This window comes from Salmo salar, chromosome ssa22 (assembly GCF_905237065.1).
Source record: "Salmo salar chromosome ssa22, Ssal_v3.1, whole genome shotgun sequence".
Classification (NCBI taxonomy): Eukaryota; Metazoa; Chordata; class Actinopteri; order Salmoniformes; family Salmonidae; genus Salmo; species Salmo salar.
Genome location: NC_059463.1, coordinates 50,860,899 through 50,887,177, shown reverse-complemented (window position 1 = coordinate 50,887,177; position 26,279 = coordinate 50,860,899). Strand labels below are relative to the sequence as shown.

General features: G+C 40.6%; 1 protein-coding gene across 2 annotated transcripts in view; it reads left to right on the top strand.

Moving 5' to 3' along the window:
* Positions 1-26,279, top strand: part of LOC106583668 (cadherin-22) — a 260,846-nt gene that overhangs the window by 127,972 nt on the left and 106,595 nt on the right. For both annotated transcript variants that reach the window (XM_045705651.1, XM_014168135.2), the window contains exon 4: positions 14,681-14,975. In XM_045705651.1, coding sequence (XP_045561607.1) covers positions 14,681-14,975 — 295 coding nt within the window. The remainder of the gene's footprint in view (positions 1-14,680; positions 14,976-26,279) is intronic.

Genomic DNA, 26,279 nt, shown 5'->3' with positions numbered 1-26,279 from the left:
TTAGAATATCTTCCAGATACTGTTGATTGGAATATCTTCCAGATACTGTTGATTAGAATAACTTCCAGATACTGTTGATTAGAATTTCTTCCAGATGGTGTTGGTTAGAATAACTTCCAGATACTGTTGATTAGAATAACTTCCAGCTACTGTTCATTGGAATAACTTCCAGATACGGTTGATTAGAATAACTTCCGGATGGTGTTGTTTAGAATTTCTTCCAGATAGTGTTGATTAGAATAACTTCCAGATACTGATACAGTTGACTAGAATAACTTCCAGATACTGTTGATTAGAATTACTTCCAGATACTGTTGATTAGAATAACTTCCAGATTCTGTTGATTAGAATAACTTCCAGATACGGTTGATTGGAATAACTTCCAGATACGGTTGATTAGAATAACATCCAGATAGTGTTGATTGGAATAACTTCCAAATTCTGTTGATTAGAATAACTTCCAGATACGGTTGATTGGAATAACTTCCAGATACGGTTGATAAGAATAACATCCAGACAGTGTTGATTTGAATAACTTCCAGATGGTGTTGTTTAGATTTTCTTCCAGATAGTGTTGATTAGAATTTCTTCCAGATACTGTTGATTAGAATAACTTCCAGATATGGTTGATTAGAATAACTTCCAGATACGGTTGATAAGAATAACATCCAGACAGTGTTGATTTGAATAACTTCCAGAGAGTGTTGATTAGAATTTCTTCCAGATAGTGTTGTTTAGAATAACTTCCAGATAGTGTTGATTAGAATTTTTTCCAGATTGTGTTGATTAGAATAATTCCAGATACTGTTGGTTAGAATAACTTCCAGATACTGTTAATTAGAATAACTTCCATATAAGGTTGATTAGAATAACTTCCAGATACGGTTGATTAGAATACCTTCCAGATACAGTTGATTAGAATAAATTCCAGATATTTTTGATTAGAATTTCTTCCAGATAGTGTTGATTAGAATAACTTCCAGATACGGTTGATTAGAATAACTTCCAGATACGGTTGATTAGAATAACTTCCAGATGGTGTTGTTTAGAATTTCTTTCAGATAGTGTTGATTAGAATAACTTCCAGATACTGATATGGTTGACTAGAATAACTTCCAGATACTGTTGATTAGAATAACTTCCAGATACTGTTGATTAGAATAACTTCCAGATACTGTTGATTGGAATAACTTCCAGATACGGTTGATTAGAATAACTTCCGGATGGTGTTGATTAGAATTGCTTCCAGATGGTGTTGATTAGAATTTCTTCCAGATACTGGTACAGTTGATTAGAATAACTTCCAGATACTGTTGATTAGAATTACTTCCAGATACTGTTGATTAGAATAACTTCCAGATACGGTTGATTAGAATAACTTCCAGATACGGTTGATTAGAATACCTTCCAGATACTGTGGATTAGAATAACTTCCAGATTCTGTTGATTAGAATAACTTCCAGATACGGTTGATTAGAATACCTTCCAGATACTGTGGATTAGAATAACTTCCAGATTCTGTTGATTAGAATAACTTCCAGATACGGTTGATTGGAATAACTTCCAGATACGGTTGATAGGAATAACATCCAGATAGTGTTGATTAGAATAACTTCCAGAGAGTGTTGATTAGAATTTCTTCCAGATAGTGTTGTTTAGAATAACTTCCAGATAGTGTTGATTAGAATTTTTTCCAGATTGTGTTGATTAGAATAACTTCCAGATACTGTTGTTTAGAAAAACTTCCAGAAACTGTTGATTAGAACAACTTCCAGATACTGTTGGTTAGAATAACATCCAGATACTGTTAATTAGAATAACTTCCAGATACGGTTGATTAGAATAACTTCCAGATACAGTTGATTAGAATAACTTCCAGATACGGTTGATTAGAATTTCTTTCAGATAGTGTTGATTAGAATAACTTCCAGATACTGATATGGTTGACTAGAATAACTTCCAGATACTGTTGATTAGAATAACTTCCAGATACTGTTGATTAGAATAACTTCCAGATACGGTTGATTAGAATAACTTCCAGATACGGTTGATTACAATAACTTCCAGATGGTGTTGTTTAGAATTTCTTTCAGATAGTGTTGATTAGAATAACTTCCAGATACTGATATGGTTGACTAGAATAACTTCCAGATACTGTTGATTAGAATAACTTCCAGATTCTGTTGGTTAGAATAACTTCCAGATACTGTTGATTAGAATAACTTCCAGATACTGATACCAGTTGACTAGAATAACTTCCAGATGGTGTTGTTTAGAATTTCTTCCAGATAGAGTTTATTAGAATAACTTCCAGATACTGTTGATTAGAATTTTTACCAGATTGTGTTGATTAGAATAACTTCCAGATACTCTTGTTTAGAATAACTTCCAGATACTGTTGATTAGAATAACTTCCATATAAGGTTGATTAGAATAACTTCCAGATACGGTTGATTACAATACCTTCCAGATACAGTTGATTAGAATAAATTCCAGATATTTTTGATTAGAATTTCTTCCAGATAGTGTTGATTAGAATAACTTCCAGATACTGTTGATTAGAATAAATTCCAGATACTGTTGATTAGAATAACTTCCATATACTGTTCATTGGAATAACTTCCAGATACTGTTGATTAGAATAACTTCCAGATGGTGTTGTTTAGAATTTCTTTCAGATAGTGTTGATTAGAATAACTTCCAGATACTGATATGGTTGACTAGAATAACTTCCAGATACTGTTGATTAGAATAACTTCCAGATACTGTTGATTAGAATAACTTCCAGATACGGTTGATTAGAATAACTTCCAGATACTGTTGATTAGAATAACTTCCAGATACGGTTGATTAGAATAACTTCCAGATACGGTTGATTAGAATAACTTCCAGATACTGTTGATTAGAATAACTTCCAGATACGGTTGATTAGAATAACTTCCAGATACGGTTGATTACAATAACTTCCAGATGGTGTTGTTTAGAATTTCTTTCAGATAGTGTTGATTAGAATAACTTCCAGATACTGATATGGTTGACTAGAATAACTTCCAGATACTGTTGATTAGAATAACTTCCGGATAGCGTTGATTAGAATAACTTCCAGATACGGTTAATTAGAATACCTTCCAGATATTGTTGATTAGAATAACTTCCAAATTCTGTTGATTAGAATAACTTCCAGATACTGTTGATTGGAATAACTTCCAGATACGGTTGATTAGAATTTCTTCCAGAGAGTGTTGATTAGAATTTCTTCCAGATAGTGTTGTTTAGAATAACTTCCAGATACTGTTGATTAGAATTTTTACCAGATTGTGTTGATTAGAATAACTTCCAGATACTCTTGTTTAGAATAACTTCCAGATACTGTTGATTAGAATAACTTCCAGATACTGTTGGTTAGAATAACTTCCAGATACTGTTAATTAGAATAACTTCCAGATACGGTTGATTAGAATAACTTCCAGATACGGTTGATTAGAATAACTTCCAGATGGTGTTGTTTAGAATTTCTTTCAGATAGTGTTGATTAGAATAACTTCCAGATACTGATATGGTTGACTAGAATAACTTCCAGATACTGTTGATTAGAATAACTTCCAGATACTGTTGATTAGAATAACTTCCAGATACGGTTGATTAGAATAACTTCCAGATACGGTTGATTAGAATAACTTCCAGATACGGTTAATTACAATACCTTCCAGATACTGTTGATTAGAATAACTTCCAAATTCTGTTGATTAGAATAACTTCCAGATACTCTTGATTAGAATAACTTCCAGATACTGTTGATTAGAATAACTTCCAAATTCTGTTGATTAGAATAACTTCCAGATACTGTTGATTGGAATAACTTCCAGATACGGTTGATTAGAATTTCTTCCAGAGAGTGTTGATTAGAATTTCTTCCAGATAGTGTTGTTTAGAATAACTTCCAGATACTGTTGATTAGAATTTTTTTCCAGATTGTGTTGATTAGAGTAACTTCCAGATACTGTTGTTTATAATAACTTCCAGATACTGTTGATTAGAATAACTTCCAGATACTGTTGGTTAGAATAACTTCCAGATACTGTTAATTAGAATAACTTCCAGATACGGTTGATTAGAATAACTTCCAGATACGGTTGATTAGAATAACTTCCAGATGGTGTTGTTTAGAATTTCTTTCAGATAGTGTTGATTAGAATAACTTCCAGATACTGATATGGTTGACTAGAATAACTTCCAGATACTGTTGATTAGAATAACTTCCAGATACTGTTGATTAGAATAACTTCCAGATACGGTTGATTAGAATAACTTCCAGATACGGTTGATTAGAATAACTTCCAGATACGGTTAATTACAATACCTTCCAGATACTGTTGATTAGAATAACTTCCAAATTCTGTTGATTAGAATAACTTCCAGATACTCTTGATTAGAATAACTTCCAGATACTGTTGATTAGAATAACTTCCAGATTCTGTTGATTAGAATAACTTCCAGATACTGTTGATTGGAATAACTTCCAGATACGGTTGATTAGAATTTCTTCCAGAGAGTGTTGATTAGAATTTCTTCCAGATAGTGTTGTTTAGAATAACTTCCAGATACTGTTGATTAGAATTTTTTTCCAGATTGTGTTGATTAGAAAAACTTCCAGATACTGTTGTTTATAATAACTTCCAGATACTGTTGATTAGAATAACTTCCAGATACTGTTGGTTAGAATAACTTCCAGATACGGTTAATTAGAATAAATTCCATATACTTTTGATTAGAATTTCTTCCAGATAGTGTTGATTAGAATAACTTCCAGATACGGTTGATTAGAATAACTTCCAGATACGTTTGATTAGAATACATTCCAGATTCTGTTGGTTAGAATAACTTCCAGATACTGTTGATTAGAATAACTTCCAGATACTGATACCAGTTGACTAGAATAACTTCCAGATGGTGTTGTTTAGAATTTCTTCCAGATAGAGTTTATTAGAATAACTTCCAGATACTGTTGATTAGAATTTTTACCAGATTGTGTTGATTAGAATAACTTCCAGATACTCTTGTTTAGAATAACTTCCAGATACTGTTGATTAGAATAACTTCCAGATACTGTTAATTAGAATAACTTCCAGATACGGTTGATTAGAATAACTTCCAGATACGGTTGATTAGAATAACTTCCAGATGGTGTTGTTTAGAATTTCTTTCAGATAGTGTTGATTAGAATAACTTCCAGATACTGATATGGTTGACTTGAATAACTTCCAGATACTGTTGATTAGAATAACTTCCAGATACTGTTGATTAGAATAACTTCCAGATACTGTTGATTAGAATAACTTCCAGATACGGTTGATTAGAATAACTTCCAGATACGGTTAATTACAATACCTTCCAGATACTGTTGATTAGAATACCTTCCAGATACTGTTGATTAGAATAACTTCCAGATACTGTTGGTTAGAATAACTTCCAGATACGGTTAATTAGAATAAATTCCATATACTTTTGATTAGAATTTCTTCCAGATAGTGTTGATTAGAATAACTTCCAGATACGGTTGATTAGAATAACTTCCAGATACGTTTGATTAGAATACATTCCAGATTCTGTTGGTTAGAATAACTTCCAGATACTGTTGATTAGAATAACTTCCAGATACTGATACCAGTTGACTAGAATAACTTCCAGATGGTGTTGTTTAGAATTTCTTCCAGATAGAGTTTATTAGAATAACTTCCAGATTGTGTTGATTAGAATAACTTCCAGATACTCTTGTTTAGAATAACTTCCAGATACTGTTGATTAGAATAACTTCCAGATACTGTTAATTAGAATAACTTCCAGATACGGTTGATTAGAATAACTTCCAGATATGGTTGATTAGAATAACTTCCAGATGGTGTTGTTTAGAATTTCTTTCAGATAGTGTTGATTAGAATAACTTCCAGATACTGATATGGTTGACTAGAATAACTTCCAGATACTGTTGATTAGAATAACTTCCAGATACTGTTGATTAGAATAACTTCCAGATACGGTTGATTAGAATAACTTCCAGATACGGTTGATTAGAATAACTTCCAGATACGGTTAATTACAATACCTTCCAGATACTGTTGATTAGAATAACTTCCAAATTCTGTTGATTAGAATAACTTCCAGATACTGTTGATTAGAATAACTTCCAGATACTGTTGATTAGAATAACTTCCAAATTCTGTTGATTAGAATAACTTCCAGATACTGTTGATTGGAATAACTTCCAGATACGGTTGATTAGAATTTCTTCCAGATAGTGTTGTTTAGAATAACTTCCAGATACTGTTGATTCGAATTTTTTCCAGATTGTGTTGATTAGAAAAACTTCCAGATACTGTTCTTTATAATAACTTCCTGATACTGTTGATTAGAATAAATTCCATATACTTTTGATTAGAATTTCTTCCAGATAGTGTTGATTAGAATAACTTCCAGATACGGTTGATTAGAATAACTTCCAGATACGTTTGATTAGAATACATTCCAGATTCTGTTGGTTAGAATAACTTCCAGATATAGTTGATTAGAATAACTTCCAGATACTGATACCAGTTGACTAGAATAACTTCCAGATGGTGTTGTTTAGAATTTCTTCCAGATAGTTTATTAGAATTTCTTCCAGATATTGTTGATTAGAATAACTTCCAGATACTGTTGATTAGAATAACTTCCAGATACGGTTGATTAGAATAACTTCCACATACGGTTGATTAGAATATCTTCCACATACGGTTGATTAGAATCACTTCCACATACAGTTGATTAGAATCACTTCCACATAGTGTTGATTAGAATAACATCCAGACAGTGTTGATTAGAATAACTTCCAGATTCTGTTGATTAGAATAACTTCCAGATACTGTTGATTAGAATAACTTCCAGGTTCGGTTGATTAGAATAACTTCCAGATTCTGTTTATTAGAATAACTTACAGATACTGTTTATTAGAATAACTTACAGATACTGTTACGGTTGACTAGAATAACTTCCAGATACTGTTGATTAGAATAACTTCCAGATACTGTTGATTAGAATAACTTCCAGATACTGTTGATTAGAATAACTTCCAGATACGGTTGATTAGAATAACTTCCAGATTCTGTTGTTTAGAATAACTTCCAGATTCTGTTGTTTAGAATAACTTCCAGATACTGTTGATTGGAATAACTTCCAGATACTGTTGATTGGAATAACTTCCAGATGGTGTTGTTTAGAATTCCTTCCAGATACTGTTGATTAGAATAACTTCCAGATATGGTTGATTAGAATAACTTCCAGATACTTTTAATTAGAATAACTTCCAGATACGGTTGATTAGAATGACTTCCAGATACTGTTGATTAGAATAACTTCCAGATACTGATATGGTTGACTAGAATAACTTCCAGACACTGTTGATTAGAATAACTTCCAGATACTGTTGATTGGAATAACTTCCAGATACGGTTGATTAGAATAACATCCAGATTCTGTTTATTAGAATAACTTCCAGATACTGTTGATTAGAATAACTTCCAGATACTGTTGATTAGAATAACTTCCAGATACTGTTGATTAGAATAACTTCCAGATACGGTTGATTAGAATAACTTCCAGATAGGGTTGATTAGAATAACTTCCAGATTTGGTAGATTAGAATAACTTCCAGATTCTGTTGATTAGAATAACTTCCAGATAGTGTTGATTAGAATAACTTCCAGATAGTGTTGATTAGAATATCTTCCAGATACTGTTGATTAGAATATCTTCCAGATACTATTGATTAGAATATCTTCCAGATACTGTTGATTAGAATATCTTCCAGATACTGTTGATTAGAATAACTTCCAGATACTGTTGTTTAGAATTTCTTCCACATAGTGTTGATTAGAATTTCTACCAGATACTTTTGATTAGAATATCTTCCAGATACTATTGATTAGAATATCTTCCAGATACGGTTGATTTGAATAACTTCCAGATTCTGTTGATTAGAATTTCTTCCAGATATTATTGAGTTTTTTAGATTATGCCAATTCCTTATAACAAATGTAGTACATATGAGTCATTTAGCACAGTGGTTCCCAAACTGTGGGCCACGCGCCCTAGGGGGGTGCGAGGGGTCAGCAAGGGCAAGAGGGCGCGTGGATACCCCCCCCTCAAAATGGAACTTTTTAATGGAACTCAGTCCAGCTTTGAATTTACTCTTGAACGTTATAATAGTAGAATGCACAAGGTGCCATTTATAAATTGGGTATTGGATCATCAGTTCCTCTTGTCATGTCAGTCATTACATACTATAGAGAGCTATTTATAACATGTCAGAAATGTCCACATCAACTATCCCATCTCAGTCATTACATACTATAGAGATCTATTTATAATGTGTCAGAAATGTCCACATCAACTATCCCATCTGTCATTACATACTATAGAGAGCTATTTATAATGTGTCAGAAATGTCCACATCAACTATCCCATCTCAGTCATTACATACTATAGAGAGCTATTTATAATGTGTCAGAAATGTCCACATAAACTATCCCATCTCAGTCATTACATACTATAGAGATCTATTTATAATGTGTCAGAAATGTCCACATCAACTATCCCATCTCAGTCATTACATACTATAGAGAGCTATTTATAATGTGTCAGAAATGTCCACATCAACTATCCCATCTCAGTCATTACACACTATAGAGAGCTATTTATAATGTGTCAGAAATGTCCACATCAACTATCCCATCTCAGTCATTACACACTATAGAGAGCTATTTATAATGTGTCAGAAATGTCCACATCAACTATCCCATCTGTCATTACATACTATAGAGATCTATTTATAATGTGTCAGAAATGTCCACATCAACTATCCCATCTCAGTCATTACATACTATAGAGAGCTATTTATAATGTGTCAGAAATGTCCACATCAACTATCCCATGTGTCATTACACACTATAGAGATCTATTTATAATGTGTCAGAAATGTCCACATCAACTATCCCATCTCAGTCATTACATACTATAGAGATCTATTTATAATGTGTCAGAAATGTCCACATCAACTATCCCATCTGTCATTACACACTATAGAGAGCTATTTATAATGTGTCAGAAATGTCCACATCAACTATCCCATCTCAGTCATTACATACTATAGAGATCTATTTATAATGTGTCAGAGATGTCCACATCAACTATCCCATCTGTCATTACACACTATAGAGAGCTATTTATAATGTGTCAGAAATGTCCACATCAACTATCCCATCTCAGTCATTACATACTATAGAGATCTATTTATAATGTGTCAGAAATGTCCACATCAACTATCCCATCTCAGTCATTACATACTATAGAGATCTATTTATAACATGTCAGAAATGTCCACATCAACTATCCCATCTGTCATTACATACTATAGAGCTATTTATAATGTGTCAGAAATGTCCACATCAACTATCCCATCCCAGTCATTACATACCATAGAGATCTATATATAATGTGTCAGAAATGTCCACATCAACTATCCCATCTGTCATTACATACTATAGAGAGCTATTTATAATGTGTCAGAAATGTCCACATCAACTATCCCATCTCAGTCATTACATACTATAGAGAGCTATTTATAATGTGTCAGAAATGTCCACATCAACAAGCCCATGTCAGCTACCGTTGTCACACAAATATCACATGAATTCACATTAGACATGGCAAAATGTATAGAATTTCAAGAAAATGTGTATTTAAACTACACTATTTTCTTTGGACCCAATGTCAATGAGTAGAATTGTAGGAAATAAGCTTTAAACCTGCAACATTCTTTCCACCAACAAGAGCGGTGTGAATAGTTTGGGTAATGAACAGTGCTTGTTCCCATAGAAATAGACGTGGTGCGCGTTCACAGGGGGGCCGTGGGATGTTCCCCAATGCTGGAACGGGGGCCCCAAGTCAAATTGTTTTGGAACCCATGATTTAGCAGACGCTCTTACGACTTACAATGAATGCTTTTATTTTTACATAGCAAGGTGAGACAAGGACATTTTCCCGCGGTATATCCTGATCTCCTCTTCAATCAGCTGCCTCATTTTGATGTCCTTTCAGTAGGCTGGCTTGCCCTGAGGCCAAAGCGACACCATTGGTCTTCGTTAGTGCGCTGACCCCTATTTGGCAGGGCAGTTCCATATCTATGTACCCGTCTGTGTGTGTATTTCTGTGTGTATGTGTGTGTGTGTGTGTGCATGTGTTTTTCTGTGTGTCTGTATGTGTGTGTGCATGCCTGCATTACTGTATTTGTCTATACACTCGTTGCTGAGGAAGCAGGCAGCATGTACAGTATTGGAGAGTTGACCAAAGGTGCACGGGCGATTTGATTATTGAAGCCACAAGGCATGTCCCAAATGGCACCCTATTCCCTACATAGCGCACTACTTTTGACCAGAGCCCTATGGACCCCTATGGACCCTAGTCAAATGTAGTGCACTATGTAAGGAACAGGGTACCATTTAAGACGAAGACCCTGTTGCCGTCTAGAGTGGGAGGTGACATTATGAGTCCTGTTTATAGACATATTGTTTTCTTCCAACTGCCAAGTGCCAACACTATTGTTGTGATAAATAGCTACTTTTTCTTCATGATGGGGAAGGCTTACTGCAGGCCTAGAATGCGTCCCAAATGGCACCCTAATCCCTATTTAATGCACTACTTTTGACCAGGCCCCATAGGGGTGTAGTGCACTACATAGGGAACATGGTTCCATTTGGAATGCGTCCCTACTGTTTTGTTTGGTTGGAAGGGGAATTTAGCTGGCAATGGCATGTTGACATTGCTGATGGTTATGATTGCTAAGCATTAAGTGAAGCCCTGGCTTTGACCTTTTGTTTGAAGTCCACAGCTTAGCCACAAAATCACTTTGATGAGGACATACTGACGGATGGACTGACACATTGAGCCTGAAGGGGGAGAACGAGCATGATCTGTGAAAAAAAAAATCACATTTGCGCTGCGTTGTTGCCACGTGTGCCTACTCACAACAAAATACAATGAGCTCCAAAAGTATTGGGACAGTGACATTTTTGTTGTGGTTTCAGCTCTGTACTCAATCACTTTGGATTTAAAATAATACAATGAATATGAGGTTAACGTGCAGACTGTCAGCTTTAATTTGAAGGCATTTTTATCCATATCGGGTGAACCGTTTAGAAATTTGAGGACTTAAAAAAATAGTCCCCCCATTTTAGGGGACCAACAGTATTGGGACAAATTCACTTGTGTATTACACCCAAAAGTATTCGTTACATTTTGAATGCTTAGCAGGACAGGAAAATTGTCAAATTCATGCCCTTATCAAGAGAACATCCCTGCTCATCCCTACTGCCTCTGATCTGGCGGACTCACTAAACACACATGCGTCATTTGTAAATTATGTCTGAGTGTTGGAATGTGACCCCAGCTATCTCTAAATAAAAAAACAACAATATGGTGCTGTCTGGATTGCTTAATATAAGGAATTTAATGACGGCCTAGGAACAAGGTTAACTGCCTTATTCAGGGGCAGAACGACAGATTTTTACCTTGTCCGCTCGGCGATTCAATCTAGCAACCTTTCGGATCGTGGCCCAACTCTCTAAACATTAGGCTACCTGCCGCCCCGGTGTGATGAGAGGATTTGGGTTTGCGCCAGACATAGCATTTTCCTTGATGTCCAAAAAGCTCAATTTTAGTCTCATCTGACCAGAGTACCTTCTTCCATATGTTTGGGGAGCCTCCCACATGCCTTTTAAGCAATGCCTTTTTTTTGGCCACTCTTCCATAAAGCCTAGCTCGGTGGAGTGTACGGCTTAAAGTGGTTCTATGGACAGATACTCCAATCTCCGCTGTGGAGCTTTGCAGCTCCTTCAGGGTTATCTTTGGTATCTTTGTTGTATCTCTGATTAATGCCCTCCTTGCCTGGTCCGTGAGTTTTGGTGGGCGGCCCTCTCTTGGCAGGTTTGTTGTCGTGCCATATTCTTTAAATTTTTTGTATAATGAATTTAATGGTGCTCTTTGGGATGTTCAAAGTTTTGGATATTTTTTATAACCCAACCCTGATCTGTACTTCTCCACAACTTTGTCCCTGACCTGTTTGGAGAGCTCCTTGGTCTTCATGGTGCCACTTACTTGGTGTGCTGCTTGCTTAGTGGTGTTGCAGACTCTGGGGACATTCAGAACAGGTGTATATATACTGAGATCATGTGACAGATCATGTGACACTTAGATTGCACACAGGTGGACTTTATTTAACTAATTGTGTGACTTCTGAAGGTAATTGGTTGCACCAGATCTTATTTAGGGGCTTCATAGCAAAAGGATATGCACACACCTTTTTTCCATTTATTTTTTAGAATTTCTTTAAACAAGTAATTTTTTTCATTTCACTCCACCAATTTGGATTCTTTTGTGTATGTCCGTTTCATGAAATCCAAATAAAAATCAATTTAAATTACATGTTGTAATGCATAAAAATAGGAAAAACGCCAAGGGGGATGAGTATTTTTGCAAGGCATTGTAGGATGCCCTATTGTATATGTATGGACGAAGTGTGTGTGTGTGAGAGAAAGCGAGGGAGAGAAATGTGAGTATGATTGTGTATGCATGACTGTGTGTGTGCATGACATTTGTGTGGGTGTTTATTTGCAAACAGTACGTGTGTGATCGGAGAGCAAATATCGACTGTGATGGTAGAAAACCCTTTACATTCTACTGAACACATTGTAACCACAAGACTCTCTAAAGATGTTTGGATGTGTTTGGATGATGCATCACTGTTGATCCTTGTCTTCAGAATCTGCTCTAATATTCTTGAAAGACTTGATTGCAGTAAGTTGTCTCAAATTGATCAAAGACAGTAAGCAATAGAGAGACAGTCAGACAATGTAAAGGCAGACGTCACATATCTCCACATATTGGAGAGCTTTCTACTGTCTTTTTACCGACTGGGCTATTGAAGTTTATTTTATTATCGCTGAAATATTGATGCCCCCAAAAAGAGTAGATTTTCTCTCAGTGTGCATTTATTTGACTTGGGGACTATTCCAAATGAAAAGAAAGAGGGGGCTATGTTTTGCATTATTCCCCTGTTTTACGACAAATACCTAATGAAAACCCCCGCGAGGGCGATCGAGTCCTGTATTTAATTAAGCCTTTATAAAATATTAACGTGGGAGACGGGCGTTTTCTCCCTCAATTCCCGCCTGTTTTGCGAGATGGGTCCTACAGGCTATGGAGCCCGAGTCCTGCATTCTAATTTCATATTGGAAGGGAGTAGCAGTTCAGATGTGCAGTAAAGCCACAGGATGCATAGGGGGCTGCTAGAATGTCTTTTAATCACTTTAGAAGAAGTCATGGCAGATTTATAAGGGCTCTTTAAGTTCATTTGTCGGCCCCAACCGTGTTCATGTTCGTACCGCAACTTTAAAAACCTTTAGAAATTACTTCTAATTTGAGGGGCCCTAATTCTGTGAAGGGCACGCCATGTGGGGATTGTGTAAATCACCGGTAGCACTGCAGTGTCTTTTGTCATGGTACTGTTGATGACAACCCTAGAGGGAGGCGAGGGCTTCTCCTCTTTCCTCTCTTACCAGCTGTGAAATAGGAACTTTGCTTCTTGATGACTAGAGAGAAAATCTGACATAAAAGAAAGAGCAAAGCCTTGACAGTTCTGTAAAGGGCATCCTATAAAGTGGCTCAAATGTATATAATAAACATGTTGTGATTGGCAGGTTCAAGGCTGTTTTTTTTTATATGACATTTTGACAATGGTGTAAAGTACTTCAGTAAAAATACTTGAAAGTATTACTTAAGTCGTTTTTTGGGGTATCTGTACTTCACTTTACTATTTATATTGTTGCCAACTTTTACTTCACTACATTACAAAATAAAATAATGTACTTTTAAACGCCATACATTTTCCCTGACACCCAAAAGTACTCCTTACATTTTGAATGCTTAGCAGGACACGAAAATGGTCTAATTCCCACACTTATCAAGAGAACATCCCTGGTCATCCCTACTGCCTCTGATCTGGAGGACTCACTAAACACATGCTTTGTTTGTAAATTATATCTGACTGTTGGAGCGTGCCCCTGGCTTTCTGCACAAAAAAACAAGAAAATGAAGCTCTGGTTTGCTTTATATAAGGAATTTGAAATTATTTGTACATTTACTTTTAGTTTTGATACTTAAGTATATTTTAGCAATTACATTTACTTTTGATACTTAAGTATATTTAAAACCAAATACTTTCAGACTTTTACTCAAGTAGTATTTTACTGGGTGACTTTCTTTTTTAGATGAGTAATTATCTAATAAGGTATCTTTACTTTTACTCAAGTATGACAACTGGGTACTTTTTCATCCACTGCATTTCGAACATATGTTATTTTGGAGTATGGAATTCTATACGTACATGTTTGTTTATCAGCTGTATCTTTGAAGAGAAAGTGAAGGATAATTCTACATGATGCTGATGCTGTGAAATCTGAGTACTGCATTCACAGTAGTGTCAACTGTCAGTCAATGAAATCAATGCATTTTCTAAATATTTTTTAAATAACGACGTATACCTCCTAAAAGCATAAAATCTCAGCTTGACTTTAATTGCCTTAATTGACAGATCCACACGGATTCGGACGAGGGCGAGGGGAACATCAAGTACACCATCTCCGGGGAAGGAGCGGGCACTATCTTCATCATCGACGAGCTGACGGGCGACATCCACGCCACCGAGCGATTGGACCGTGAGGAGCAGAGCTACTACACCCTCAGAGCTCAGGCCCGGGACCGACTCACCAACCACCTGCTGGAATCCGAGTCAGAGTTCATCATCAAGGTCCAGGATATCAACGACAGTGAACCCAAGTTCCTGGAAGGGCCATATATTGGGAGTGTGGCGGAGCTTTCACAAATGGGTAAGAGGATAACCAGGGAGGAGTATCTGTATGTGGGTCTTGACACAAACCAGTTCGCCTGGCATCTACTACCATACCCCTTTCAAAGGCACAATCCATGTCTTTAACATGTCTCCTCCCCTTCGTCTTTACTGATTTGAAGTGGATTTAACAAGTGACATCAATAAGGGATCGTAGCTTTCACCTTGTCGGTCTATGTCATGGAAAGAGCAGGTGTTCTTAATGTTTTATATATTCAGTGTACATTTGAAGAGTTGTGTAGATGGTGCGATTTTTACCCAGGTCAGAATGCTACCCAACCCAGTCCCAAGATAATGATCACCAGATGGTTTGATAGTTTGTGAGGAAGTGGGAGACGTTGTTTATGCCTGTGTGTGATTGTTTTCGATGTACAGCAGAACATTGTTTGCGTGTATGTGTGAGAGGGAGTCTACTTGTGAGAAGGGGATACTAGAATAAATGTAATGGATCTCGCCCTCCTTCGCCTCTGATTGGAATTAATTCCTGCTACCGCAGCACGTTTTGGCCCTTTTCTGTCGGCAATGCTTATTGAAACAGGAGAAAGAGTAGAGAGAGAACAGAAGAGAGAGGGAGAGAAAAGAAATATAGAGTGAGAGGGGGGATGGTGGTTAACGTTCAAACCCTCCCTCCTCCTCCTCCTTGTTACCCCACCTTTCAGTCAAATTACACATTAAGTGAGTGTGCACTTCATGTTTTATACATTGAGTAAAGTGTCAAGGCTAATGAGAACTGCAGTGCTTAGTCAAGCATTTCCCTCCGTTTTGTTTTCTGGTCATATTTCCTCTTCCTGTAGAACAACAGCTAATGGCGTTGATCTGGCACCACTGTGATAAGGTCAAAGTCACCGCGGTGCATGGTGACAGACTGTCAAGTACTGAAGCAGACCTCAACCCAAACACAGCCTTTTGGGGGCCCTCTGTGAAATGTTGTTGCACTTTTACTGCTAATTTCCTTCTTATGCCATGTTAATATCATATCTCAGTGAGAGTGACTAACAAAATCAATGGGGGCCCACTGGAGGTCAGGGCCCCTGGGCACGTGCCCTTCGTGCCCGGTCGGTCATTTGACCATGATTACTACAAGTTTACATACAGTAGCTGGCTAGGCTAACTTACCAATCTAATAAATGTTAGCTAACAATAACTGAGTGACTGTCAGTGACTGACATAACATGAGAAAAACTGCTGATGCACTACCCCATTTTGAGATTGCACCTTGTGTATTCTACTATTCTAACTCTTAACAGTGAGTTGAGACCCGAACTGAGTTCCTAAAAACAAAACCGTCCAGTGGCCCTAATCGACCGCTTATGCCTGGGGCCGGCCCTGCGCAGGGCAATTAGGGCCACTGCATAGGCCTACTTGATGGTGTTCACACTTGAATATTATGTTGGCTAAAGTATACATATATATCTTCACCTACAGTACTGTATGACTTGGTAATAGTAGTAGCAGTCCTTGAATGGAACAACTTGCATTGTTTATGGAAAATGTGAACTATATGAAAAATTGTGAAATAATGTTGAAGTCAATTTCTATTAATTATAATGGAAGTGTCATAAAAATATTATTATTTTTTCGCTTTCTAGACATGGTTGATTTGTGACTTATTACCATTCAGATTAAATTTGAATATGTTCATTTCAAACTTCAGATGGCTTCTAGGAGGTCATTCTGTACATGTCCCATACATTAAACTGCCACCATTTCACCAAGCATTAACATTTGACTGATGGATTTGCAAAAAGCATCATTTATTTCTGGTGTCGTTGTACTGTAATCAATCTATCCAGAGACTGTAACCACTCTACCCAGAGACTGTAACCACTCTACCCAGAGGCTGTAACCACTCTACCCAGAGGCTGTAACCGCTCTACCCAGAGGCTGTAACCGCTCTACCCAGAGGCTGTAACCGCTCTACCCAGAGGCTGTAACCGCTCTACCCAGAGGCTGTAACCGCTCTACCCAGAGGCTGTAACCGCTCTACCCAGAGGCTGTAACCGCTCTACCCAGAGGCTGTAACCGCTCTACCCAGAGGCTGTAACCGCTCTACAAAGAGGCCGTAACCACTTTACAAAGAGGCCGTAACCACTCTAGCCAGAGACCGTAACCACTCTCTATCAGAGACCTTAACCACTCTTTACCCGAAGACCGTAACCACTCTCTACCCGAAGTCCGTAACCACTCTCTACCCGAAGACCGTAACCACTCTCTACCCGAAGACCGTAACCACTCTCTACCCGAAGACCGTAACCACTCTCTATCAGAGTCCGTAACCACTCTCTACCCGAAGACCGTAACAACTCTCTACCCAGAGGCTGTAACCGCTCTACCCAGAGGCTCTAACCACTCTACCCAGAGGCTGTAACCGCTCTACCCAGAGGCTGTAACCACTCTCTATCAGAGTCCGTAACCACTCTCTACCCAGAGGCTGTAACCACTCTACCCAGAGGCTGTAACCGCTCTACCCAGAGGCTCTAACCACTCTACCCAGAGGCTGTAACCACTCTTTACCCAGAGACCGTAACCGCTCTACCCAGAGACCGTAACCGCTCCACCCAGGGACCGTAACCGCTCTACCCAGAGACCGTAACTACTCTCTATCAGAGACCGTAACCACTCTCTATCAGGGACCGTAACCCCTCTATCAGAGACCGTAACCTCTCTATCAGAGACCGTAACCACTCTCTATCAGAGTCCGTAACCACTCTCTACCCGAAGACCGTAACCACTCTCTACCCGGAGACCGTAACCACTCTCTACCCGGAGACCGTAACCACTCTTTACCCAGAGACCGTAACCGCTCTCTACCCAGAGACCGTAACCACTCCACCCAGGGACCGTAACCGCTCTCTATCAGAGACCGTAACCTCTCTATCAGAGACCGTAACCTCTCTACCCAGAGACCGTAACCGCTCTACCCAGAGACCGTAACCACTCTCTATCAGAGACCGTAACCACTCTACCCAGAGACCGTAACCGCTCTACCCAGAGACCGTAACTACTCTCTATCAGAGACCGTAACCACTCTCTATCAGGGACCATAACCCCTCTATCAGAGACCGTAACCTCTCTATCAGAGACCGTAACCGCTCTATCAGAGACCGTAACCTCTCTATCAGAGACCGTAACCTCTCTATCAGAGACCGTAAACCCCTCTATCAGAGACCGTAACCTCTTTATCAGAGACGTAACCTCTCTATCAGAGACCGTAACCTCTCTATCAGAGACCGTAACCTCTCTATCAGAGACCCTTTTACCTCTCTATCAGAGACCGTAACCTCTCTATCAGAGACCGTAACCGCTCTATCAGAGACCGTAATCTCTCTATCAGAGACCGTAACCTCTCTATCAGAGACCGTAACCTCTCTATCAGAGACCGTAACCTCTCTATCAGAGACCGTAACCGCTCTATCAGAGACCGTAACCGCTCTACACAGAGACCGTAACCGCTCTATCAGAGACCGTAACCTCTCTACCCAGAGACCGTAACCTCTCTATCAGAGACCGTAACCTCTCTATCAGAGACCGTAACCGCTCTATCAGAGACCGTAACCTCTCTATCAGAGACCGTAACCTCTCTATCAGAGACCGTAACCTCTCTATCAGAGACCGTAACCTCTCTATCAGAGACCGTAACCACTCTATCAGAGACCGTAACCTCTCTATCAGAGACCGTAACCTCTCTATCAGAGACGTAACCTCTCTATCAGAGCCCGTAACCGCTCTACACAGAGACCGTAACCTCTCTACACAGAGACCGTAACCGCTCTACACAGAGACCGTAACCGCTCTACACAGGGACCGTAACCGCTCTACACAGGGACCGTAACCACTCTCTACCCAGAGACCGTAACCACTCTCTACCCAGAGACCGTAACCAATCTCTATCAGAGACCGTAACCTCTCTATCAGAGACCGTAACCACTCTACCCAGAGACCGTAACCTCTCTATCAGAGACTGTAACCTCTCTATCAGAGACGTAACCTCTCTATCAGAGCCCGTAACCGCTCTACACAGAGACCGTAACCTCTCTACACAGAGACCGTAACCGCTCTACACAGAGACCGTAACCGCTCTACACAGAGACCGTAACCGCTCTACACAGGGACCGTAACCACTCTCTACCCAGAGACCGTAACCACTCTCTACCCAGAGACCGTAACCAATCTCTATCAGAGACCGTAACCTCTCTATCAGAGACCGTAACCACTCTACCCAGAGACCGTAACCTCTCTATCAGAGACCGTAACCGCTCTACCCAGAGACCGTAACCACTCTACCCAGAGACCGTAACCGCTGTACCCAGAGACCGTAACCGCTCTACCCAGAGACCGTAACCACTCTCTATCAGACACCGTAACCACTCTCTATCAGACACCGTAACCACTCTCTATCAGAGACCGTAACCACTCTACCCAGAGACCGTAACCGCTGTACCCAGAGACCGTAACCGCTCTACCCAGAGACCGTAACCACTCTCTATCAGACACCGTAACCACTCTCTATCAGACACGGTAACCACTCTCTATCAGACACCGTAACCACTCTCTATCAGAGACCGTAACCTCTCTATCAGAGACCGTAACCTCTCTATCAGAGATCGTAACCTCTCTATCATAGACATTAACCGCTCTACCCAGAGACCGTAACCACTCTCTATCAGAGACCGTAACCACTCTCTATCAGGGACCGTAACCCCTCTATCAGAGACCGTAACCTCTCTATCAGAGACAGTAACCTCTCTATCAGAGACCGTAACCGCTCTACCCAGAGACCGTAACAACTCTACCCAGAGACCGTAACCACTCTCTATCAGAGACCGTAACCACTCTCTATCAGAGACCGTAACCACTCTCTATCAGAGACCGTAACCACTCTCTATCAGAGACCGTAACCACTCTCTATCAGGGACCGTAACCCCTCTATCAGAGACCGTAACCACTCTCTACCCAGAGACCGTAACCGCTCTACCCAGAGACCGTAACCGCTCTACCGAGACCGTAACCGCTCTACACAGAGACCGTAACCGCTCTACCCAGAGGCCGTAACCGTTCTACCCAGATACCGTAACCACTCTCTACCCAGAGACCGTAACCACTCTCTACCCACAGACCGTAACCACTCTCTACCCACAGACCGTAACCACTCTCTACCCACAGACCGTAACCACTCTACACAGAGACCGTAACCACTCTACCCAGAGACCTACCGTAACCACTCTCTACCCAGAGACCTACCGTAACCACTCTCTACCCAGAGACCTACCGTAACCACTCCCTACCCAGAGACCTACCGTAACCACTCTCTACCCAGAGACCTACCGTAACCACTCTCTACCCAGAGTCCGTAATCTCGCTTTATCAGAGACCGTAACCGCTCTCTATCAGAGACCGTAACCTCTCTATCAGAGACCGTAACCTCTCTATCAGAGACCGTAACCGCTCTACCCAGAGACCATAACCACTCTATCAGAGACCGTAACCTCTCTATCAGAGACCGTAACCTCTCTATCAGAGACCGTAACCTCTCTATCAGAGACCGTAACCGCTCTATCAGAGACCGTAACCTCTCTATCAGAGACCGTAACCTCTCTATCAGAGACCGTAACCTCTCTATCAGAGACCGTAACCGCTCTACCCAGAGACCGTAACCTCTCTATCAGAGACCGTAACCTCTCTATCAGAGACCGTAACCTCTCTATCAGAGACCGTAACCTCTCTATCAGAGACCTTAACCGCTCTATCAGAGACCGTAACCGCTCTACCCAGAGACCGTAACCGCTCTACACAGAGACCGTAACCTCTCTATCAGTGACCGTAACCTCTCTATCAGAGACCGTAACCTCTCTATCAGAGACCGTAACCGCTCTATCAGAGACCGTAACCACTCTACCCAGAGACCGTAACCTCTCTCTATCAGAGACCGTAACCTCTCTCTATCAGAGACCGTAACCACTCTATCAGAGACCGTAACCGCTCTACCCAGAGACCGTAACCTCTCTATCAGAGACCGTAACCTCTCTATCAGAGACCGTAACCACTCTATCAGAGACCGTAACCTCTCTATCAGAGACCGTAACCACTCTATCAGAGACCGTAACCTCTCTATCAGAGACCGTAACCTCTCTATCAGAGACCGTAACCTCTCTATCAGAGACCGTAACCACTCTATCAGAGACCGTAACCTCTCTATCAGAGACCGTAACCGCTGTATCAGAGACCGTAACCTCTCTATCAGAGACCGTAACCGCTCTACACAGAGACCGTAACCACTCTATCAGAGACCGTAACCTCTCTATCAGAGACCGTAACCTCTCTATCAGAGACCGTAACCGCTCTACCCAGAGACCGTAACAACTCTACCCAGAGACCGTAACCACTCTCTATCAGAGACCGTAACCACTCTCTATCAGAGACCGTAACCACTCTCTATCAGGGACCGTAACCCCTCTATCAGAGACCGTAACCACTCTCTACCCAGAGACCGTAACCGCTCTACCCAGAGACCGTAACCGCTCTACCGAGACCGTAACCGCTCTACACAGAGACCGTAACCGCTCTACCCAGAGGCCGTAACCGTTCTACCCAGATACCGTAACCACTCTCTACCCAGAGACCGTAACCACTCTCTACCCACAGACCGTAACCACTCTCTACCCACAGACCGTAACCACTCTACACAGAGACCGTAACCACTCTACCCAGAGACCTACCGTAACCACTCTCTACCCAGAGACCTACCGTAACCACTCTCTACCCAGAGACCTACCGTAACCACTCTCTACCCAGAGACCTACCGTAACCACTCTCTACCCAGAGACCTACCGTAACCACTCTCTACCCAGAGTTCGTAATCTCGCTTTATCAGAGACCGTAACCGCTCTCTATCAGAGACCGTAACCTCTCTATCAGAGACCGTAACCGCTCTATCAGAGACCGTAACCTCTCTATCAGAGACCGTAACCTCTCTATCAGAGACCGTAACCTCTCTATCAGAGACCGTAACCGCTCTACCCAGAGACCATAACCACTCTATCAGAGACCGTAACCTCTCTATCAGAGACCGTAACCTCTCTATCAGAGACCGTAACCTCTCTATCAGAGACCGTAACCGCTCTATCAGAGACCGTAACCGCTCTATCAGAGACCGTAACCTCTCTATCAGAGACCGTAACCTCTCTATCAGAGACCGTAACCGCTCTATCAGAGACCGTAACCTCTCTATCAGAGACCGTAACCTCTCTATCAGAGACCGTAACCTCTCTATCAGAGACCGTAACCGCTCTACCCAGAGACCGTAACCTCTCTACCCAGAGACCGTAACCTCTCTATCAGAGACCGTAACCTCTCTATCAGAGACCGTAACCACTCTCTATCAGAGACGGTAACCACTCTCTATCAGAGACGGTAACCACTCTCTATCAGAGACGGTAACCACTCTCTATCAGAGACGGTAACCACTCTCTATCAGAGACGGTAACCACTCTCTATCAGAGACGGTAACCCCTCTCTATCAGAGACCGTAACCTCTCTATCAGAGACCGTAACCTCTCTATCAGAGACCGTAACCGCTCTAACAGAGACCGTAACCGCTCTACACAGAGACCGTAACCGCTCTACCCAGAGACCGTAACCGCTCTCTATCAGAGACCGTAACCACTCTCTATCAGAGACGGTAACCACTCTCTATCAGAGACGGTAACCACTCTCTATCAGAGACGGTAACCACTCTCTATCAGAGACGGTAACCACTCTCTACCCAGAGACCGTAACCGCTCTCTACCCAGAGACCGTAACCGCTCTCTATCAGAGACGGTAACCGCTCTCTATCAGAGACGGTAACCGCTCTCTATCAGAGACGGTAACCACTCTCTACCAGAGACGGTAACCACTCTCTATCAGAGACGGTAACCACTCTCTATCAGAGACGGTAACCACTCTCTATCAGAGACGTTAACCACTCTCTATCAGAGACGTTAACCACTCTCTATCAGAGACGGTAACCACTCTCTATCAGAGACGGTAACCACTCTCTATCAGAGACGGTAACCACTCTCTATCAGAGACGGTAACCACTCTCTATCAGAGACGGTAACCACTCTCTATCAGAGATGGTAACCACTCTACCCAGAGACCAGTGGCGATCAGTGCAGTTTAAGATGAGGGAGGACACTTTTTTTTCAGGAGCACGGCCCTCCATTTACCCAGTTGAATGTAACATTGATAGCTTTAGGCTACTACACGATAGTTAGTTTTCATGAAGTTGCGACAACCTAGCCTATGAATGAAAGTTTACAACGTACGTGCACACAGGCCAGTGACACATGTATAGACAGTAACACATTCAATAATCCCTTGCACTCTCCTGACTGGATTTCCAAGCCAAACATTTCCAAGCCAAACCATATCATAACTGCTACACACAGCCTACTTCGTTGTCACCATATTGGCTAAAGTAACTTCATAGTCAACATAGCTAATAGGACTAACGCATTAGGAAATCCCCTACAATCATGCAGTAACGTTACAGTGTACAGTCACTAAGCAGTTAAGCTCTTACACCGTCGGACCCCGGTGGCAGTGAATTAGTAAAACCAAAAGCGAGTAACCCAATAAAATACTACATGAGTAAAATTATTTGCTTTTAAATATACTTAAGTGTCAAAAGTAAATGTAATTGCTAAAATATACTTAAGTATCAAAAGTAAAAGTATGAATAATGAAAAATTACTTATTACTTATAAAATGATTTATATTAAGCAAACCAGACAGCACAATTTTCTTGTTTTTAGAATTTATGGATAGCCAGGGTCACACTCCAACACTCAGACATAATTTACAAATGAAGAATGTATGTTTAGTGAGTCCGCCAGATCAAAGACAGTATGGATCGCCAGGATTGTTCTCTTCATAAGAATGTGAATTGGACCAATTCTTTCTTGCTAAGCATTGAAAATGTAAGAAGTACTTTTGGGTGTCAGGAAAAATGTACGGAGTAAAAAGTACATTCTTTTCTTTAGGAATGTAGTGAAGTACAAGTAAAAGTTGTCAAAAATATAAATAGTAAAGTACAGATACTCCCAAAAAATACTTAAGTGGTATTGAAAAGTATTTTTACTTAAGTACTTTTCACCACTGCTAGATGTCACCTTTTTTTCTAATAGTGTAGGTAGGGAATAGGGTGCCATTTGGGACACACATTTAGCCAGTAGCATGCACATGGGACACATCTTCAGCTAGTAACATGCAGATGGGACACATCTTCACCCAGTAGCATGCCCATGGGACACATCTTCACCCAGTAGCATGCCCATGGGACACATCTTCACCCAGTAGCATGCCCATGGGACACATCTTCACCCAGTAACATGCCCATGGGACACATCTTCACCCAGTAGCATGCCCATGGGACACATCTTCACCCAGTAACATGCCCATGGGACACATCTTCACCCAGTAACATGCCCATGGGACACATCTTCAGTCAGTAACATGCCCATGGGACACATCTTCAGCCAGTAACATGCCCATGGGACACTTCTTCACCCAGTAACATGCCCATGGGACACTTCTTCAGCCAGTAACATGCACATGGGACACTTCTTCAGCCAGTAACATGCAGATGGGACACATCTTCAGCCAGTAGCATGCCCATGGGACACATCTTCAGCCAGTAGCATGCCCATGGGACACTTCTTAAGCCAGTAACATGCACATGGGACACTTCTTCAGCCAGTAGCATGCCCATGGGACACATCTTCAGCCAGTAGCATGCCCATGGGACACATCTTCAGCCAGTAGCATGCCCATGGGACACATCTTCACCCAGTAACATGCACATGCTCGCTGTGCTGTTTTATTGCCTTGGTGGAAAGCTGTTGTGTAATAAGAAGAACAAGAAGATGAAAGTAATGCGGCATATTCATTTTCTCTTAACGCTGCTGTCATGTTCTTCCTAACATGGCCCTGCCATAGCTCATAGCCCTTACAAGAGAGAGCCCGGGAACCAACATTTTTTTGTTTACATATCATTCAAAGTCTGCTTGTTGTTTCAGATCGGTTAACGCCAAGGAGGAGAGGAGAGGAGAATAAACTAGGCCTGTCAGGGCGAAGATTAATTCAGAGGGATCATTCGCCGTTGTCCTGCGAAAACATGGTCTGGCTAATGAAATCTGAGTCTTAAATCAAATTTGCCTTGCGACGGCGATTGAATTTTGCACTGAGCCGTGTGAATGTCTTCATGTTCGGACTATTGGTTGAACAGGGAGAGTCAGGCTGCTGTACAGGCTGTTTCACCTCTGTATTAAGGGTCCTGTGAGGATAGTGGAACGTGTTCTATGTAGTTAGGTGTTGCAGGAAATGTAGTACAGCTTATACTTTCAAACTCATCTTACTCAGACCTTACCAGAGATATACTTGATGTTTCAATTCCACCAGGATTCTACCTAATGTAGATCCATGATAAGCGATCAAAAGGTTGATAAAATTGATGAATATTGTCAGAACAATAGTGGTAGAATTAGCATTAGCATATTTTTGTGAGTGCTACTCTCTTTGCCCACCTATGGTATGTTCATGGGTTCTGTAGTGTCTTCCTATGTAATGTTGCTGCCCTATTATGCACACATGTATCTGCTACAGGGTAAAAGCAGCAGCTAGCAGAGCAAATTGTGGCTAGCTGCGGGGTCAGGCAGTTCGTTCAATGCTAATGCGATGAGCCAGTGCTAACGGTAGCCTGAGAGAGCCCTCCACACGATGAAGGCTTCTATCTATGCCTTTTTGATTGTCTGTTCAATTTAAAAACACCAGGACATCATCTCTCTTTAAGAGTCTTTTTTATTTTCTAAATAAAATGGCCCTGGCATTATTGTAAATTATGCGGCCGTGTTAAAAGCTAATGTTACCTACCGCTGTCCATTTGCGAGCCGTGGTCAGCCGTCCATTTAAAGTCCAAAAGCCATAGTTACTTTTCCCATAGCTCTAATTTGGCTCTGATAAAAACAGTGATTATATGTCAAGATGGACAATTCTGAAAGAGGAGATTTTATTCACACAGTCCACTCAGAAGTTGGTAATGGTAAACAAACTACCATAGGTCTACTAGCTCGGTGTTGAGGAGGTGGTTCAAGCATGAGGGTGCGGAGGTAGATAAGTGCTCACAGCGTGGCTGCTAGGCATTGTTTATGCGACTGAGAGGAGTATGGTTTATCTTTCCAAGTGGTATGCTCAAGATGGAAAAACCCACTTTGCTGAAAAAGATAATGTATTATATTTGATGTGC